Source organism: Aotus nancymaae, unplaced genomic scaffold (genome assembly GCF_030222135.1).
Source record: "Aotus nancymaae isolate 86718 unplaced genomic scaffold, 86718_ANA_hifiasm-v0.15.2.pri h1tg000012l, whole genome shotgun sequence".
Classification (NCBI taxonomy): domain Eukaryota; kingdom Metazoa; phylum Chordata; class Mammalia; order Primates; family Aotidae; genus Aotus; species Aotus nancymaae.
This window is the reverse complement of record NW_026988423.1, coordinates 18,633,554-18,653,317: the sequence shown is the minus strand read 5'-3', so window position 1 is coordinate 18,653,317 and position 19,764 is coordinate 18,633,554. Positions and strand designations below refer to the sequence as shown.

At 50.0% G+C, this 19,764-nt stretch overlaps 1 protein-coding gene across 2 annotated transcripts; it reads right to left on the bottom strand.

Moving 5' to 3' along the window:
• Positions 1-4,175: 4,175 nt before the first annotated feature.
• On the bottom strand, positions 4,176-19,421 carry HTR3A (5-hydroxytryptamine receptor 3A). 2 transcript variants are annotated; one of them, XM_012470635.2, is made up of 9 exons: positions 19,137-19,421; positions 16,626-16,792; positions 14,741-14,785; positions 12,723-12,832; positions 11,057-11,226; positions 8,051-8,211; positions 7,528-7,738; positions 7,210-7,431; positions 4,176-5,045 (listed from the first exon to the last, which is right to left on the bottom strand). In XM_012470635.2, exons 1-9 carry the CDS (start codon positions 19,219-19,221, stop codon positions 4,747-4,749), a joined length of 1,470 nt encoding a protein of 489 aa, XP_012326058.1. In that variant the 5' UTR covers positions 19,222-19,421; the 3' UTR covers positions 4,176-4,746. The 2 variants fall into 2 exon arrangements, with proteins under 2 accessions (XP_012326058.1, XP_012326057.1); XM_012470634.2 differs by having other exon boundaries at positions 7,210-7,738.
• Positions 19,422-19,764: the final 343 nt, after the last annotated feature.

Below are 19,764 nucleotides of genomic sequence, written 5' to 3'. Positions count from 1 at the left end.
ACTCTGATAGGAAACCGAGGCAGAGCTTTCTTCTTCCTCATCTGCCCCTTCCCAACCTTAATAGATAAAGGTCTTTTTTTAAAGGTTTCTAGGAAATGAGATTCCAATCCTTCCCTTTCCACTCTCAACCTAATTAATGTTAGTAAAGGCATTATCAGAAATTTATTTTTACAGTCTAACCTCCATGCCTCCAGATAAAGGAAGAAACTATAGATTAGGCTTCTATTTCAGAGAGGGATATTCTTGGTCTCTAAACCCAGGGTTTAATTCTCTAACCATGACAGTCAGAGCTGGCCAATCTCAGGCCTCAGTGGGATCGCTTAAATTATAGAGGACCAAGTTAGAAAAAAGAAAAAAAAAATACCCGACTCCCGATGCTGATACTGCAGCTGATAATTAATTATCTGCTGTTTGTGTGCACTGGTAGGGCTCCCCCAACCTCTCACTGATCAGGGTGCACAGTGTGGCCGGGGAAGAAGGCCAGGGAGTTGGCGTCAGGTCAAGACAATTGTGTGGGGACCATCCAGAACCCTCTCGACTTCATCCTCCCCCTCCACCCTTCCACTCCCCTCCAATCAAGGGAGGAGCTGCCCTCTCTTGCCCACCTCTCCTCCCCAAACATTTGGGAGGGAGGAGAGAGAGGGAGTGATTAGCGCAGGGCATTGTCCCCGGATAATGGGCCCCAGCTGCTGCATGAAAGACAAGACAAAGCGCCTGGCGGCTCCACGCGCATTATCCCCTCGTTAAATCTCTGTTATTAGATTAGATTCAAAATGTATTATTGATTCAGAGGCTGGGGGGAGTTGGGGAGGGAGGAGGATCTGGCTGGTGAATGCTGAACCACACCTCTCTGCAAGCTCTTCCTCCCCCTCCTTCACCCAACCAGGCAACTTTTCTACCTCTTGTTCTCTCAAGGGAGTCTCCCCTGGGCCCATAACCTGGCCTCTGAGTGCAGCCACTATGCCTGGGCTATTCAGAAAACCACTGAATGTCCACTCCTGGGAGGTGCCCTTGAGATCCTTGAGGCCAGGTTGCCAACATCCAGAGGAAAGGCAGCCTCTTTTCCAGGATGACAGGACACAGACTCCATGGCTTTGAAGCAGCACCAGTCACAAACTCACAGAGGGGTTCAGGCTGGGCACTTTCAGCACCTTTGTTGGAATCTTTTTAGTAGAAATGACATCACTGGGAAATGGGGTAAAAGGGAAAATGAGATGAGAACTGAGAGTATTTGTAGGCGAATAGAGAAGACTGCAGGAAAGAAGATGGGCAAGAGAATCGGCAAGCTTCCCAGAAGCACTTATAAAGACATGAGTGTTTCTGATCTCTCTGCTAGGACAGAATGAGAGGCAACTGGCTAAATTGGCAAGAGGAGGGGAGGAAGCAGCTTCCAGGAGGTATAACAGGTAGGAAGGAAATTCTGGGTGTTCTCATACCCTGGATAGAGCAAAGGTCTCCTTGGGAGAAAACCAAGATTGGTTCTGATGAACAGGAGTTACTGCACTGGGGGGTTCTCTGGCCCTATGTCTCAGTTTCTCATACCTGGGCAGCACAGCCCGCATGCCAGATGGATGAGCTGATTGGATGTAGCTACTGGAGCAGAACATGTTACATGTGGCGGCTCATTCTCAAGGTGGTTAATTGGCTGCCTCGATGCTGGGCTCTGTCACCCCATTGATTGTGGGTGAAGGGTTGGGGGAGGGAGATGGAGAATCAATGGGATGATTAGTGTCTTACTAGCTTTCTGGTTGGACACTTTGCCAATAGCCACCCATTTACTGACCAGTGATGCACTAACAGTGCCAGACTGTTCACCTTCCTATCCCTCTGGCCTGAGACACAAGAATCACCAAAGAGCATGGCTGGTCCAAGCAAGTTCTAGCAGAATGGGGCAGCTTTTGGTTCTAATACCAGGCTCCAACATATGGGCAGCAGGGGCATCCCAAGAGAGAAATGATGAACACTCCCCATCTTTAGCCCAATCACTGCTCAGCAGGAGACGATAATTGTGAGGGCCAATCCCCAGCTTCACAATCCCTTGATTTTTGCTGGGAGACCCTAATTATCCATCAACAAAGCAAAAATAAACAAACAATTTCTAACGAATCCCTGGTAACTGAAATCAAAAGCACATATGTCTGGGGTGGAAGTGTCAGATGAAACTTTATTCCTAGTTCATCTTAGGAGCAACCAGCCAGTTAGACAGTATTCAATGAGTTATTTCTGCATGCCGAGGAATCTGGAGTGAGAAACTGAGAGAAGCTAAGCTAGATAAGCCCCTTTCGTCAGCCCCTTCCTCATGCTCTTTCAGACATGAAGCTCCAAAGGTCCCATGGTTTTGCCCTCTACCCAGCCTCCTGGATGGTTTGCGAACTAGAATTACAGAGTTTGTGGTCAAGGGACTATATAGTTTCATGTTTCCCATACTGAGTCCCTTATAGTTGGGTGACCTGGACCAACTGAAGAGGCAGTGAAAATGTTAAAGGATTCATTCCAGATATTTCTTTTGAGTCCTCTCCCTGTAGCCTGGAAGCATTTAATCCCTCTCCACCATGACTTCCTCATAGTGACAGGCAACCCAAGATAGCGAGAGGGACAAGGCTGGAATGAGACTGGGAAAACCAAGGAAAGCCTCATCCATACAATGCAGACACTAAGACAGGTCATTCTCGGTGGGGTCTCACATTCTTTTTCTCTGACTACTTGCTGGGTTGATGAAGCAATGGGGTTGGGTGTTCCTCAGCATGTCTTAAAATCTGATGTCTGGAAGAGGGAACCAGGTTATGAGAAATAAGATCAAAGGTCATTCTTCTGACTCTGTGTCCTTCCGGCCCTGCTTTCTGGTGGATGTGCCAGGGGCTGACTGCTGACAGTTCTCAAAGGAGATAAGAAATCCAGGCTAGATGCGGTGGCTCACATTTGTAATCCCAGCACTTTGGGAGACTGAGGCAGGCAGATCACGAGGTCAGGAGATTGAGACCATCCTGGCCAACATGGTGAAATCTGTCTCTATTAAAAATTTAAAAATTAGCTGTGTGTGGTGCTGTGCCCCTATAGTCCCAGTTACTCAGGAGGCTGAGGCAGGAGAATAGCTTGAACCTAGGAGGCAGAGGTTGCAGTGAGCAGAGGTGCAGAGGTGGCAGTCGCACCACTGCACTCCAGCCTGGCGACAGAGCGAGGCTCCGTCTCAAAAAGAAAGAAAGAAAGAAAAGAGAGGGTGGGGGAGGGGGAGAGAGAGAGAGAGAGAGAGAAGAATGAGAGAGAGAGAGAGAGAGAGAGAGAATGGCTTTTTTGGTGTTCCCGAAACACCAAATCAACTGGTGCTGACCATGGTGCTGAAGCTCCCGTCTCTGTTCCGTTGCAGTATCCAGTTGCAGGGAGAGAGCTTGCTCCCACCTTCACTGAGAAATCATGAGCCTAGGTAACAGGGCTGTATGGACCCTTCCAACATCCTTCCAGGTGGGTTGCAGAGCCAAGATTCCCCCTCTCTTCTCTCCATTGCTAAGTGTTCATGGTCCTGACCCTCATACCTTAAATCTCACCTCCTAGTGTTTCTTCTTCATAACAGCTACTTAGAGTATAAAGAGTAACTTACATAACTGCAAACCCACTATCTAATTTAAGTTAAAAAACCAATATGACTTAAATCTCTGTACACCCCTCCTTAGTCTCATCCTCCACTCCTTTTCCAGATCACTAATATCACAAAGTTGGTGTTTATCTTTCCTGTGCAAATGCTTTTCAACCTATTTGTCACCTCCCAGTTTTTTGGGCCTGGAGGCACTAAACAACTGAAATTACACATAATTTCCAAAGTCATTTTTTATCACTAACTGTAAATCTCTCTTTTTTTTGAGACAGAGTCTAGCTCTGTCACCCAGGATGGAGTGCAGTGGCGTGATCTCAGTTCACTGCAACCTCTGCCTCCCAGCTTCAAATGATGTTCCTGCCTCAGCCTCCTGAGTAGCTGGGATTACAGGCATGCACCACCGTGCCTGAATAATTTTTGTATTTTTTTGTGGAGGGTAGAGATGGGGTTTCACCATGTTGGCCAGGCTGGTCTCAAACTCCTGACCTCCAGTGATCTACCTTTCTCGGCCTCCCAAAGTGCTGGGATTAGCTAACTGTAAATCTGTTTTTCTAACCATCCAACCTCTTCCCAAAGTTGCTTATAAATGGTTGAAAAGAGAGTTTAGGGCTTCACTGCATTTTATTCTTCCCACTTCCAACATCTGATGGGGGATGAGTGTTCAGGGAAGTGGTCACAAGTGAGGCGAAGATAGAGACATTAGAGGTTAAAGAAGCCTAGTACAGTGTTATCAGGCCTGTGTAGTAGAGAGTTGCTTTTGCCTTCAACCGAAAAGCAAAGTTGTGGGAGATGAGCAGAATTCCAAAGTCCCTTATTCAGGGAAGGGTCAATGGGGAAATGGCTTGATACATACACAAATAGAGTGGACTTAGGGAGTGCCCGAATTTCTCCTGATCAAAGAGAGCATGTTTGAAAGCCATGGTGAGCAGCTGGGGGTGGGGCAAGTGTGTAAGCGTCTTGAACACCCAGCTTTTGAGGGAAGAGTTCCGACCTTGGCTTGGGATTGCTGAGATGAATTGGCATTGGAAATGGCATGGGAATGTGCCTGTGTCTTGAAAACGTCCCTGGCATTCCCTGGGCCCTGAGAAGCCTAAGCAGAAATCCTTTGTCCCTACCTAACCAGGCCCATACCTGCTCCCCCACTGAGCTGTACCCACTCAAGCATACTGCCAGATGGACCAGAGCGTAACCAGGGTGATGCTGTAGGCCAGCACCGCCAGCAGGTAGATGCGGAACAGCAGCTTGTCCAGCACGGAGCCCACATGCAGCCAGTCTCGGGCCACCTCTCGGATCTCATCCCGCTTCTCCAGGAAGTGCCGGATGGAGGACAGCTCTTGTAGCAGCCCAGATACTGCAAGTGAGGCCTCCCGAGGTGGTGGGGGTGGGCCACATCTGTTCCGCGGGCTCTTCTCCAAGTCCTGGGGTCCTCCCACGTAGCTGCAGTGGTTTCCCATGGCTAGAAGAAGGGCAAAGCATTGGCAAGAGAGGGAGGCCCCGTGGGTGGTGACCTGAACACGGTCCCTTATGCTTCTATAGCCTGCAAGTTTTTGCTAGAAATAACTTTCCTTTTTACCCTCTCTGTTGCCCAGGCTGGAGGGCAGTGGTGCTATCTTGGCTTACTGCAACCTCTGCCTCCTGAGTTCAAGCAGTTGTCCTGCCTCAGCCTCCCAAGTAGTTGGGATTACAGGCACATGACACAACACCTGGCAAATTTTTTTTTCAGTAGAGACAGGGTTTCACCATGTTCGCCAGGCTGGTCTCAAACTCCTGACCTCAAGTGATCTGCCTACCTTGGCCTCCCACGTTGCTGGGATTACAGGCGTGAGCCACCGCGCCCGGCCAGGAACAACTTCAAGCATAAAAAGTATAAAGAGAAACTTACATAACTGCAAACCACCATCCAACTTAAATTGAAAAATCAGTGTAACTGAGGGTCTCCCTATACTCCTCCTTAGGCACATCCTCCACCCCCTTCCAGATAACTAATATCACGAAATCTCCTTCCTGTACATTGCTTTTCAACCTATGGGCTTTCCTCAACAATCTGATCATTTAGGCCTCACAAGAGAGGCAGAGTAGAAATTATTACTATTTCCTTTTTTTTTCCTTTGAGACCGAGTCTCACTCTGTCGCCCAGGCTGGAAGGCAGTGGCACGATCTTGGCCACTCGCTAGAATTAGAGGCATGAGCCACTGCCTCAGCACCACCTTTTATATGGTGGTGCTGAAGCTGAAAGAGGTTAGGTGACTAGCCTGTGGTCACATACTTGGAGGATCGTTTAATGGTGAGACCACCAAGGCCCAAGTATTTGGACTCTTGGTCCACTGCTCCTTCTGCTACATTTTGTTGCCTCAGAGGGAGCAGCAGGCTGGAAGGCACTGCCCTCATTCATTATTTCAGGTCCTAGACCAGGAAATGCATCTGCAGATGTGGCTTCCTTCACCAAGGGAAATCAGGCATTAGGCTGGCAGACTAGTTCACTAGAACTTGATGAGATGTTCTTACAAAAATCTCATGTAAAAGGCCTGGCCCTAGCCAGGAGGAAGGACAAAGGGGAGAGGAGTGGAGAGGAGTAGTTAAAAACAGAAGCTTAGAGTGAGATGGGCCTGGGTTCTACCAGTTCCTGGCTCCATGATTTAGGAAAAGCTAACTTCTCTATACCCCTGCTTTCTTATTTGAAAAATGAGAAGGAGAATCCTCTTGGATTGTCACGAGTATTACATGTGATCATGTAGACAAAGTGCTTTGCACACAGCTGGCACAAAATGTTCATTGAATAAACCAACAAACTATCTGCCACCACCAACAACAAATGGTAGCTGTAACAATTCCTCAGGAGGCATGATCTCCACATTTAATGTCTCTCTGCCTCACAGATGTTTGAAATTCTAAGGAACCTGTGTTAAACAACAAATATGTATTTGTTGTTTTAATTTTTGTTTTTGAGACAGGGTCTTACTCTGCCTCCCAGGTCGGGTGCGGTGATACGATCACAGCTCCCTGCAGCCTCGACCTCCTGGGCTCAAGTGATCCACTTCAGCTTCCTGAAGTAGCTAGGACCACAGGAGTGTACCACCATGCCCAGCCAACTTTTTAACAAAATTTAGTAGAGATGAGGTTTCACTATGTTGGCCAGGCTGGTCTTGAACTCCTGGGCTCAAGTGATCCTCCCACCTCAGCCTCCGAAAGTGCCGGGATTGTAGGCATGAGCCACCATGTCCTGCTTCGGGCCGTTTAGAATAAGAGTTTTCAAAATCCCAGTGGCAGTATTTAACCATGTGAGGCAAGGAGACCAATAATTGCCTAAGGGGCATCCATTTGACTTCACTTACGGGTCCATCCTAGAGGGAGGCCACTCAGCCCAGAGGACTCATCTCCTGACATGCTCAGCCTCTGGGACTCTTACCCTCTTTGTCCACACCCAAGGTGAGGTTATGTAAATGAAGGAAGGGTCTGGACTGACAGTTTTGGCTGAAGGCTGCCACCTCCCAATAAGGCAGGGCATGGGGTGCCATGTGCAGTACTGCACCTCCTTAGCAAGCCACAGCCTCCAGAGACTTTCCATGACATCCAGACCAGAAGCGGCCCCTCTGTATGGACTCTTCCCTTCTATTTCTCACCTGAGCAGTCAGCAGTCTTGGTGGCTTGGGAGGTGGCTGGGGACCTATGGGAAGTCGACTGCTCCCGCAGACAAAGTAGCCAGGCGATTCTCTCCAGAACCAGGTGACGCAGCCAGGCAGGCACAGGCTGCTGAAGATCTTGCTTGTGCACCAGCCTCACAATGAAGATGGTCTCGGTCAAACTTATTACCAGCAGAGCCATGCACACCACAAAGTAGACACCTGTGCAGCCCAGGGCAGAGGCAAGAGACACACACAGGAGGTTGGAGGGGGCCGGTTTCTCCCCAGACTGAGCTCTGCTGCCAGGATAGGACTTACCAATGAGAGGAGTGCCGATGGCAGTGGCTGGGAGTGTGTCAGAAACGATGATCAGGAAGACCGAGTAGCCCAGGAGCAGTGTGATCTTGAAGGAGACCCTCTCGCCACTGTTAGGGGGCAGGTAGAAGCCCACGATGTCCATAACCATGAGGAAGATGCTGGGCAACAGCAGGCCAACCACATAGAAAAGGGGCCTCCGGCGGATGACCACCTGGGACCAGGAGAGGAGTTTGTGGGAAGCCTGGGGCAGACAGCCTCTGCAGAACAAGCCCACAAACTCAGACCCCCTTGCTTTATGGGGCTTCCAACCTGGATTGCTCAGAGAAGAAAGCAATACCCTGCCTCTCAATCCAGGATTGTGGCTGTTTAGAATAAGTAAGGGAGATTCAGTGGAGTTTCCCCATCTACTTCGCTAAAGTTCCAGATGTGTGCAACCCTGGGGTTAGAAAAGGGCTATAGTTCTTCCCAGTATGCCTCCTTAAGTCTACCTGGGTGTGAAGGTCTACCATCCACTCCCACTCACGTAGAACTTCATTTCTGCATAGCAGTCACTGCTTTCCATGCTGAACTCCCGAAAGTAGGGCAGTACAACCAGCAACTCCCACTCTCCCTGGTTCATGAAGACACTCTTGTCGAATTTCACCTTTTCTGGAGAGCGCCACAAAGAGATGTTGATGTCCTGGACTGAGAGAGAATAAAGCAAGCCAGTTTTGGAATCTAGTGCCCAGAGCCTGCCAGACCGTGTGATGATGGGACACAGGTGGGCAGCAACCAAGGGGAGCTGATATCCGACGGCCCAACCTCAGCCTCAGCACATCACCTTCAGCCTCGGTGTCCTCAGCTATGAAATAAGGTACTCATTACACCTATCTCACAGGGCCTCACTGAGGGCAGATGAAGTCTTAAATGAAAACACACGGTACAAAGAACCATGCAAACCATTCATTAGAAAGCTCTCTCTCTACACACACACACACACACACACACACACACACACACTCCTTCCAAACGCCTTTCTAAGTTTCCCTGTTAGAATTAGCCATTGCAAAATGAACAAAAGTCAACATTCTTCACCTTTGCCTTGATGGAACTGCCTGTCTTTAAAAGTGAATTAGGAAAATAAGCAAAATCCTCACTTAATAGATTGCAATTCCACTTTTCAATATCTGCAGCAGAGACATATACACCAGGAAGGACAGGAGTATCCATTGTAGCAAAATATTAGAAAATATTGAAATATCCATCAATCGGGAAAATGCTTAAAAAGCTAGGATGCCCCAGCACTTTGGGAGGCCGAGGCGGGCGGATCACGAGGTCAAGAGATTGAGACCATCCTGGTCAACATGGTGAAACCCCGTCTCTACTAAAAATACAAAAAATTAGCTGGGCATTGTGGCGCGTGCCTGTGATCCCAGCTACTCAGGAGGCTGAGGCAGGAGAATTACCTGAACCCAGGAGGTAGAGGTTGCGGTGAGCCGAGATCGCGCCATTGCACTCCAGGCTGGGTAACAAGAGCGAAACTCCGTCTCAAAAAAAAAAAAAAAAAAAAAAGCTAGGATGCGACCAAAATCATTAGCTGCTTGCATTGGTGGTAGTGGTGGGCACAGCTGCCTTCCAAAATCATGAGCCATTTTATAGCAGCTAGAATTTTTGAGGAAGACCTAAATATGCATGAACTTAAAAAAAAGTCCAAGATCTTTTGTTGAGTAAAAAGAATCAAGTAGTAGCATATAATAATATATACTGATATATTTATGTAAAATAAGAACTCATAAAGCAATTTCCATGTGCTTTCCATAGATGTGCATGTGTGTGCGTATATATGCACACATGTATGTGTGCATGTAAATGTGTAGAGAACGATCTGGAAAAATATACTGTGCTAGATGAAGTTTCTACCGATAAAGGTGGTTAACTCTTGTTGAAGTTTGGGATTGAGGGTAGAAGTCAAAGGAGACGTGAGCCTCATCTGTAGTTCTGGTTTTGGTCAAGACAGTCACGCATCACTGTCATAACTTAAGTTTAAGGTAAAGAATACATCAGAACAGAAGTGGGGGATGCCTTCTTGCAGCAGGGTGGTGTGCACTTCACTAGCCCTCTGCTAAGCCCTTAGCTAGCATTCATCCGCTCGGTAACACTTGCTGGGCACCTTCCTCTGGGCCGGGCCCTGTGCTGGGGATCTAAAGGTGGGCAAGAAATCATATCCCTGCAGTTTCTAAGTTTTTTTACTTTATATTTTTCTTTCTTTTTCTTTTTTTTTTTCCTTGAGATGGAGTCTTGCTCTTTTGCCAGGCTGGAGTGCAGTGGCATGATCTTGGCTCACTGCAACCTCCATCTCCCAGATTCAAGCGATTCCCCTGCCTCAGCCTCCTGAGCAGCTGAGACTACAGGTGAGCACCACCACACCTGGCTAATTTTTTGTATTTTAGTAGAGACGGAGTTTCACCATGGCCAGGATGGTCTCGATCTCCTGACCTCATGATCCGCCTGCCTCGGCCTCCCAAAGTGCTGAGATTATAGGTGTGAACTTTTTATTTTTATAGGGTCTAACTATGTTACCAAGACTGGCCTCAAACTCCTGGGCTGAAGCAATTCTCCTTCCTTGGCCTCCCAAAGGGCTGGGACTACATTTGTGAGCCACTGCACCCACCCCTTTCTAAGTTTATATCTAGGAGGGAAGTACACATTGAACAAGTACTTACAAGTGTCATAGAGGTGGGGAGACCAGGATGCTATAATTTGGGCAACAAGGATGACCCAGTCCAGGGGATGAGAGGGGAAAACGAGGAGCTTATACTTACTCTGCCATCAGAAGGGTGAGTAGAGGGTTGGCCAGGCTAGGTGTGGTTGGGAGGAGCAGGTGTGGGGCAGGATGGGAGAGGGAGGAAAGGGCCAGGTAGCCTAGGAGAGGAAACAACATGTGATAAAGGGAAAGAATATGAGAGTTTGGGGCTAGGAAGGAAGGCAGCTGGGCAGGAGCAGAGCTCTGGGGAGCAGATGAGCCTGGAGAAGCAGGCTGTGGCAGAGACAGCTCAAAGGTGAATTGTGTTCCAGGATATGCCATCGAGGGGTTTTAAGTTTCACAGTCAGATTTGCATCTTGCTAAAATCTCACTGGCTGCTGTGAAATCACGAATTAAGGGGGACACAAATGCATGGAGAAAGGAAGGAGGCTAAAGCAGAAACGTAGGCAGAGGATGAGGGTGGCTTGCATGGAGGTGAAGGGAAATATACGGATCTGAGAGATGCTTAGTGCCAGATCCTGTTGGAGATATTGGAAAAAGTTGTCCCTTACTGAGCATCTTGTGGTCAGTTCACACTCTCATTGAATCCTCATAGCAACAGAGGGGCAGCAAGAGCAGCAGAATCAGCTCATGCAGAGGATGAGGACGCGGAGGCCCAGGACATCAAGAAAATAAGTGGTGAGCAGGCTAGATACGCAAGAAGTCACCCTGGGGAGCACTCCTAGCTCAGGTGTCCCCGGGGTCCCCCAACCTCCACCCCTGCCCCGGCAAAGCCCACATACTCACTGGTGTGCAGCCAGCTGGTGAAGGTCAGCGAGCAGTTCTGGACGTCGAAGGGGAAGTTGTAGATGTCGAGGCTACAGGCAGTCACTACCTGGAGGGGCTTGTAGTTCTGAACTTCGCCTTGATGCTGAATATATACGTACGGGATATTTGGAGACTTCCCCACGTCCACGCTGGCGGGGGAAAAGGGGTCAGTTTGGGAACTCAAGAGGCAGGGCAAGCCCTGGGAGCCTGAAGATCTTGGAACAACTGGGCAGGGAACGAAGTTCGGGGAGGTGTCTAGACAGCAGGACAACCTGAATGTTTTGTCTGGCCTTGGTTTTTCCAACCTTCCTAGCTTCCTGACTTGTCGTTGTCAAGGCTACTTTTTAAGCAGTAATGGGCATTTCTCCCATATTCCCCTGGCTCCTGACCACACAAGGCAGCGAGGAAAACCCATGGGCCCAAAAGCCAGGGACAGTAAGGAGCATGCCCAGCGGCCCCTACCCGTCACTGCCCCAGGCTGGGCAAAGCTTGGATCCCAGGATCGCCAGCCCTGTGGGACAAGGCAGGCTTGGTGAAAGAACAGGATCTTGTGTCTTGTCCCATCCTGACTCTGGGCTTCTCTTTGCTTCCCACCCCTAGAAGTCCTTTGAAATGAGGATAATCATTTCTGGAGGAAATGGAGCTAGAGAAATGGATAGGAATTGGGGAAAGCTAGAAAAGCCCCACAAAACCTCGTCCCACTCTCGTAGATGATCTGGAAGTGGTAGGCCCTCCTGAGTGACCACCGCGGCGGGGGTGGGCTGAGCCCAGGGTGCTAAGCCCTCAACCTTCTGTGAGATCAGGATGAGGGATGAGAAGTCAAGGCTAAGGCCACTTCACTATTGAAACTGGAAATCCAGCAGAAACTGGGATTTCCCAGAGCCCTCCAGCCTGAGCTATGCAAGGGATGGGGTGTGGTCACGGTCAACTGCCTCCCTTGGAAAAATGTCAGTGGCACCCCCTGGATTTGGACAATGCTGTGGGTACGGGTGGAGGACAGCTGATCCCACCTGTCACCTTCCCTTTTCCGTCTGTCTCCCCAGCCATCTTCCCTGCCCTTGAATTCTGAAGTCCAGTTGGTGGGCCCTGAATGACCCTGCAGGATGGGGAGAAGGAATGTTGGCTGGGGCCAAGTGGGACCGACCGTGTTTGGCTGCCGGGAATAAAGCCTGGTGGGACCCACTTCACATTGGAGGAGCAATCTGTGGCCTGCGTGTACACGTGTGACTTGGGAGGTCTAAGCATGTCTTCCACGCTCCTTTGGGGCCAGAAGCGGCAGCCACCATCAGTGCTCCATTTTTTTGAAAACATTTACTGTTTCCTTTAAAAGTGCAGCTGTCCCATTAGGCTATTACAACTCAGTGTGAATTCATTCACTGGTTTTTTTCCCCGTGGCAGGGGCCCTTGGACTAAGAAGTACGAAATGTCAGTATCAAGTACAGAAAAGGAGGAATTTTCAAAAAGAAAACAACAGAAAAAGGTTGGGGGAAGACAAAGGGAATCTGGACTCACATCAGCTTTATCTACGGTCTGCAATTCTTGGCGGGACATCTCGGATGCAACAGTGGCAATCTTGTCTCCCCATCCCCAGGCTTCTCCAGCCCCTAAGCCACCCAGCCACCCCACAACTGATGACGGTACTCACAACTCATTGATGAGAATGTCCGGGACCCAGATGCTGTCCGTGGGGATGGACAACTTGGTGATATTGTCAAAGTCCTCAGGGTTCCACTGGAGAAACTCATCAGTCCAGTACTAGGGGAGAAGCAGGGATGGTCACGGGCAGCCCCCTCCATCTCCAGTGAGAGTCGCCTGCAACTCAGGCAGACTTCACCCTCAGTGCCCAGGCAACAGGTGGGCATCTTCCTGGGAAAAGTTGGTGCCGGTGGCACCCAAATCCCTCAGCAGTAACTGAGAGTCCCCCGACCTCTTCATTCACATTCTGCCTGTACACATAACAACTCAGACAGATGCAGCCTTGCCCCGGGAAGGAAGTCAGTCATTTCCAATGCCGTGAGTCCCCCCTCTGCCAGCTGAGAATTTCAACCAAATAACTTCTTGGATCTTGGTCTCGACATATTTATAACATCTGCTTCACAGGGTAGAGATGGCTGTTGTTAAGTTTTGATTAATGTATTCTCCATTTTCGTGCCAGCAGAGCCAGTCTAAAATGTAAATTTGATCGTGTCACTCCCTTGCTTAAAATCCTTCAAGGGTGTCCCACTGCCTTTAGGATAAAGTTAAACTTCACAGCCAACACAGGCTGATATAATCTGGCCTCCGCTATCTCTCTAGCCTTGTGTTTTGACCATGCCTCTCTGTGACTTCTACACTGCAGCTGTATGCGATGAAACACTGCTGGAACCTCCACATCTCTGCCTACCCTGCTCCCTCTCCCCAGTCTTCTTTACCAAGCTACATTTTCCTCATCCTTCTGGACTTAGCCAAGGCGTCTGTCTGCCCCCTTCTCCGGGACACCGTCCATGACCCCCGCACCCCAGGCTGGGTGGCATGTGTCTCCTCTGTGCTCCCATGGTTAGCAGCTTGTCCTTGCCCCGTTGGAGTGGCTGTCTTGTTGCATTTCAGTTGTCAGTACCTGTGTCTGGTCTGTGAGCTCATGGTGGGCAGAGCCTCAGTCTAGCTTGTGTCTCTGACTCCAGTCTCTGCACAGTTGCTGGTACCTGTAGACTGCCATTCCCTCACTGCTGATGCAAGCAACTGGGGCAGACAAGCGGCCCTAGAGCAGCAGAGGTGGGAGCTTGGCTGGATGTCCCCACAAAGGAGCTCCAGGCTGCCTGTGCTTGTCTGGGTCCCTTCCCTTTGTGTGCTGCAGTAAGGGATCCCTCTGTGAGGCTGGGGCGGAGCAGTACCTCAGGGATCAGCGTTCTAGCTTCTTCCTCCACCCCACGCCCTGTCCCATGACTGGTGGTGGTGATGGATGTGCCATGAGCCATGGGGAGGGATAACAGAGACCCACTTATGCCTGGTGTGTCCCCAGAGCCTCTTAGGCATGACCTCTGTGAGCTGACCTCATGCTCCTGCCTCTGTGTGTTCAGCCACTTTAGTTTTCCCTCTGCTCTGATTTCTCCCCGACAACCCCAGGGGCATCCAGAGCCAGACTCCTGGATAGTGGCCCCCACTCTTTTCCTCCCCCACCCCAGCTCGAAGCCAGGATTCCTGCCAAGCTGCAGCCACATGCATACACCAGGGGCTGACCCAGGCCCATCAGAAGTTCAAAAGAGTAGGGAAACGGCTGAGGATGTGGGGACTAAGTGGATGGAACGAACCATCCTGTTTCAATCACCCAATTTGGTTGCTGTCCAATTTGGCTAGGAAAGAACGAAGGCAGAACAGTATAGCAAATAGAGCTGGCTGAGAGTTAAGAGCTCCCTTCAACAGAGGCTGGACAAACCATAGTTTGGGGTGCTTTGAAGAACTTCAGAAGCCAGAGGGGGTTTGGAGGGTTTCTCCTTCACTATCTTTAAGCCTCCTTCCACTCTCAGACCTGAGATGAGATTTCACTCTCCTGGATCTCAGGCTGAGGGTGCCTCTGAGCCTCTCCCCTCACCTTCCCTCACCACGGCCAAGGCCACTGAGACTCCTTCCCGGGAGGAGGGGTCCCTATCCCAAGGAACAGGGATGGGGAGGCACAGGTCTGCTCACCTGCCTGTACCAGATGTAAGTGGTCAGCACCTGATTCTTCTCATCCTAAGAAAGGAAAGGGAGCTTGAATAAGTTACCCTGTAGACTGGAGGGCCACCCACACATGCCAGCCCCACAAGGAGAGGCTTCCCTGTGCTCCTATTGCTTTGGAAAGTGAGAGTGAAGAGCAGGGGCTGGGGTGGGAAAAGTAGATAGACTGGAGCTCCCTGGTCACACAGGAAAAGTTAGTCCTTCACTAGGGTACACCCAGAAAGAAATAACAATGATTTATTTATCTTTTTGAGACAGTCTTGCTTGCTCTGTTGCCCAGGTTGGAGTGCAGTGGCACAATCTCGGCTCACTGCAACTTCTGCCTCCCAGGTTCCAGAGAGTCTCATACTCAGCCTCCCGAGTAGCTGGAACTACAGGCTCATGCCACCAAGGCCTACTAAGTTTTGCATTTTAGTAGAGATGCAGTTTTGCTATGTTGGTCAGGCTGGTCTTGAACTCCTGGCCTCAAGTAGTCTGCCCATCTTGGCCTCTTAAAGTGCTGGAATTATAGGCGTGAGCCACCATGCCCTGACAACAGTGATTTATGTTTCAACTTCAAATATACATATAATGCTTGCAGCAGTATCTTATGGCTATAACCCCAGCGATTTGGGAGACTGAGGCAGATGAATGGCTTGAGGCCAGGTGTTCAAGACCCACCTGGCCAACATGGCGAAACCCCATCTCTACTAAAAATACAAAAATTAGTCAGGTGGCTGGCGTGTGCCTGTAGTCCCAGCTGCTTGGCCGGTTGAGACCCAAGAATTGCTTGAACTTGGGGGGCAGAGGTTGCAGTGAGCCAAAATTGCACCACTGCACTCCAACTCCAGCCTGAGCAATGGAGTGAGACTCTGTCTCAAAAACAAACAAATAAAATATATGTATTTTATATATATATTTCTGTGTGTGTATGTATATATAAAACATACACATTATGTATATCTTCTATTATATAATATATATCATATATTATATATTAACATAATCAAAGGTATATATGTACTTTCTATTATATATATCTCTATATTGTCATATAGTATAAGATCACATATAGTATTAAATTATATAATAGGTAATATATGTTATGATACACACACACATATATATAAATGGCCTGCCTTGGTATGAAATTAATAGGTATAAAACCACATACATCACAAAACTCATCACTCTCCCTTCTCTCCCAACCAATTCCCAGTTTTACTTCCCAAAGCACCACAGTACCCAGTTAATGGTGTTTCTTTGCAGAGATGTTTTAAACACAATGACTTGATCCCATATCACGGGGGTACACTGACTGTAGTAGAGACTGGGACGTTGAGTCCTGCCCACCTGACCCCGACACAGAGCCACTGTTTGCCTGCAGTTGCCTTCTTGTTTATCTCTGAACGATGTCTGACCCCCTATTCTGAGCAGTGCGCCCCACCCTACTATGGTAGCTGATGAAGGAATTGATGAATAATTGATCTGTTGGCTCATTCTTCAATGATCATTTAGTGACACCTGCCACGTACCAGGGATGTGTGTAAGGCACTGAGGGCATAAAGATGCATGGAATAGTCTTAATCCTCTTACAGCTGACATAGAGAGATGGTTATCATTGTGCAAGGTATGAAGAATCACATGTGGGAAGGGGCTCCCTCACTGTACAGGTGTGGGAGCAGCAGCCACATGGTGACCCCAGGTTTCTGGTTTGGGCAGCTGTGCAGATGGGGCTGCAATCCATCCTCAGTTGTGGTGCCAGACCATAGGTCCTGTGGGTTCTCAAATGCCCCCGAGCTACCTAGGGGGTGACTTGTCTCACATGACCTCCTCCCACACCCAAAGGTCTGCCTGTGTGTAGCATGAGCCTCACCACGTTGAGGATGGCATAGACAATGACATCAATGGATATGGTGGTTGGCTTCCTCCAGTCCCTCACAGGCCGCACGCCCTTCTTGTAGTTGGTCAGAAGGTAATCCGACAGTCTCAGCAGAGCAGGCTTGGTGGTGTTTCGGCCCTGGAGGCCCCCACTCCTCCTGGCTGGCAAGGAGAACGGTAAAAAGTAGACACCAGACCCCCGAGTCTTCTCCTGGTTCTCCTGCCTTGGTTTATAAGCCCTTAAAAGAGATGTGTCCTCACCATGCCCACTTCACAAAATTCTCAGATATCCCCAGAGACTTGACATTCTCACCACTGGAGCATTTTGTCTGCAGAGATTCCTACCACAATTCAAATGGATTACCTTATAGAAAGGACCTATGCATTAATTGACAGCAAAGCATGAATCTGGCTTGGAAAAGTAGGCGGCACAAGACAGCTGAAGTTCAAAGCAGGCTGAGGGCTAAGAAAGGTGGAGAGTAGGTGGGCCCATGGGGCCTAAGCGAGGGGCTCTGGGGAGCAACAGGGAAGCTGGCTGTCAGGGTGTGATACTAAAAGCAAGAGGGTTGCAAGAAAGTGTGACCCCAAGTGCACAATTTCTTAGCCCAAGGGTCCACATCAGTGTTTTCCTACGCTGAGGTCAAACCTCAGCATCTGCATACACCATCTTCTTCTTGAGCCTGAAACTGATAAGGAAGGAAGTTTGGGCATCCAGTAAAAACTGACATTTCCTCTACATCCTGCAAAAGCCACCCTAAGAGGATGCCTGCACCCTGCCCCAGGCACACACAAGCTATAGGCGGAGGGCTGACCAGGTCCACCTCCTAGGGTTGCTGTACGGGCAAACTCGATGGGCTTAGAAAGATGATCATGGCAAGGTGTGGAGAGAGGAGAGACCTAACGACTTCTGGGGCAGGAGGCCTATGGGGACAAACCAGAGATGAGACAGCCCAACTCCTGGGCTATGAAGATTTCGTGTGCAGCTGTTTTCGCTCTGGAAGCAGTAGGAGCGCTTCCAGAAGGGTGGCCTGACATATACAAGTGAAAATGCGTGGGACAACGAAGGGAGCACAACCTAGAGGGCCAGCGCTCGGGCAGCAAAAGGGAGATGGGGTGGGCAGGGGAGCCAGGGTCTTTCACTGACCGGGTGCCAGCAGGCTTGGCTTTTGCCAAACAAGACCGGGTCTTCTCTCATCTTGTGTGCAACCTGTACAACAAATCAACCCTACAGATTCCCCTCCTCTCACGCCACTATCCATGATAAGCTGTTGGCTTCCTTCAGAAGGACAGAGAAGAACAGAGAGAGAACGCAAAACAAACAAACAACCACAAACCTATTTTTAAGTGTCTCCTTCGGAATAACATGAATGAACATATTCTTCGTTTAACTTTAGAACAGCCTGTCAGAGTGGCTATTTGCAGACAAGGATTCCCAAGCCCCAGAAAGGTGGGCACCGTGCCCTGCAAGTGGAGGAACTGAGTTCAAACTCAGACCTGTGTGCGCCTTCACTACACCAGCAACAGCCTGGCTCCTATTGACTGGGATCCTGACCAGCTCGGAGAGCACCGAACTCATCCCAGCGGGCTCAAGGCACAAAAAGGACAGAGTTTCTTCTTGGTCAAGGAAGCCCCTGACCACAATCATCACCCACAGCTTGCGTTCGCTTAACCCACGGAGCATCCCCAAACGACTGCTCCCGGGAGGAAGGACAACTTGCCCAGAGCCCTTCGCATCTGTCCAACCCCTGGATGGCATCTTTCTAACTGTGCCCCGGTGTGCTCCACCCTAGCTCTGTAGGGAAGGAAACCTCCCACAGGGGAGTGAATGTGGTCTGCAGCAAAAGGAAGCAGGTCCCCTTGTGACCAAAACAACCTGCATTCAAGGGAGTCAGGAAAGGACAGGCGTAGGGAATGTAGAGAGAAGTTGGGTGTTAATGGAGTTTAGTCCTGGAAAGGAACTTGGGGAACTTCAGGCCCAGAGAATAAATCCATGCAACAAAACCAGTGACATTGAGGGAAGATGACTAGACTGGTTCCGGTCCCCACTCTGCTGCTAACAAGCTGTGTAACTTTGAAGGAACTACCTGCCCTGCCTCTCTGGGCCACAGACGTCCCTTTTATAACAGGAAGGCATGGACCAAATGAGTTCTAAGGTCGCTTGCAGCTTTCATTCAGAGTTTAGGGAAAGGGCAAAGAGGAGAAGAGCCCCCTCCTGGTGCCTGTCTTTGTATTTCTGAGACACCAGGCTACTTCTCTGCTCCCCTCTTTGCAAGCTCCACTCCTGCCCTGCCCCGGGACCCAACATTCCCAACTCTCTCTAGCTTGACCACCAAGATACCTCAAATGCTGTCATGCTCATAGGTGGTAAGATAGCTGACTTTCCTGCAGGCACACCTTTCCCCACCCTCCTCTCTGTAGCCTTCGGAGGACTGAAGCATCCCCCCCCCCCCCGTGCCACCTCCGCAGATCATCAGCCAAGTCCTGCTGCTTCCTGAAGTCTGCTTACCTTCTCCCTGTGCCAGGAACATGGGGAGGAGCAAGGCGAGCAGCGCCTGCTGGACCCACAGCAGCATAGCGAGCTTCCCACGCATGGGAGTGCCTCCGAGTGCTCAGGGCGAGGCCCACCAAGGGCCAGCCTGCCTGCCCTCTGCCAACCTCATGTCCCAGCCAGCCTGCCTCTTGCGGCCACTGACCACACTTTCTGAGACTGCAGCCTCGCACTCCCAGAGCCACCAACGTTGGGGAGGCGCTAAGTTTTCCTGCAATCAGTCCTTCGGCTGGATCTTGTTTCAGGCGGGAGGAAAGGGGAGGGGATCGCTGAGAGGGGAGCCGGCCCTAGCTGATGTCATGTTGTGGGAGCTCAGTCCATCCATTCGGCCAGCGGGGCTTGGCCGCGTTTCCCCAAGGAGTAATGGGTGGGGACAGGGGGCTGCAGGAGCTGGTGAGGCAAGAGTGCAGCCTGACCCCTGGGAGGTTCACCAGGCTGCTGCTTTCATTGATGTCCCTTGGCAAGTATGTTTTGGTGGCACTGGACTGGGGCAGGGTAGGGTGAGTCAGGCAGGAGCAGGAGGGCCGTTTTCTTACTCCCCGGGGTGACATAATCAAGCAGGTGACTGGGCACCTCTGCAGTCACA

Excerpts from the sequence above, each read along its gene's own strand:
- HTR3A (XM_012470634.2), bottom strand. The coding sequence starts at position 19,221 with ATGCGTGGGAAGCTCGCTATGCTGCTGTGGGTCCAGCAGGCGCTGCTC. Across the intron at positions 16,793-19,136 it reads GTTCCTGGCACAGGGAGAAG|CCAGGAGGAGTGGGGGCCTC; the intron begins GTAAGCAGACTT and ends TCTCCTTGCCAG. Across the intron at positions 14,786-16,625 it reads TCTATGCCATCCTCAACGTG|GATGAGAAGAATCAGGTGCT; the intron begins GTGAGGCTCATG and ends TTCCTTTCTTAG.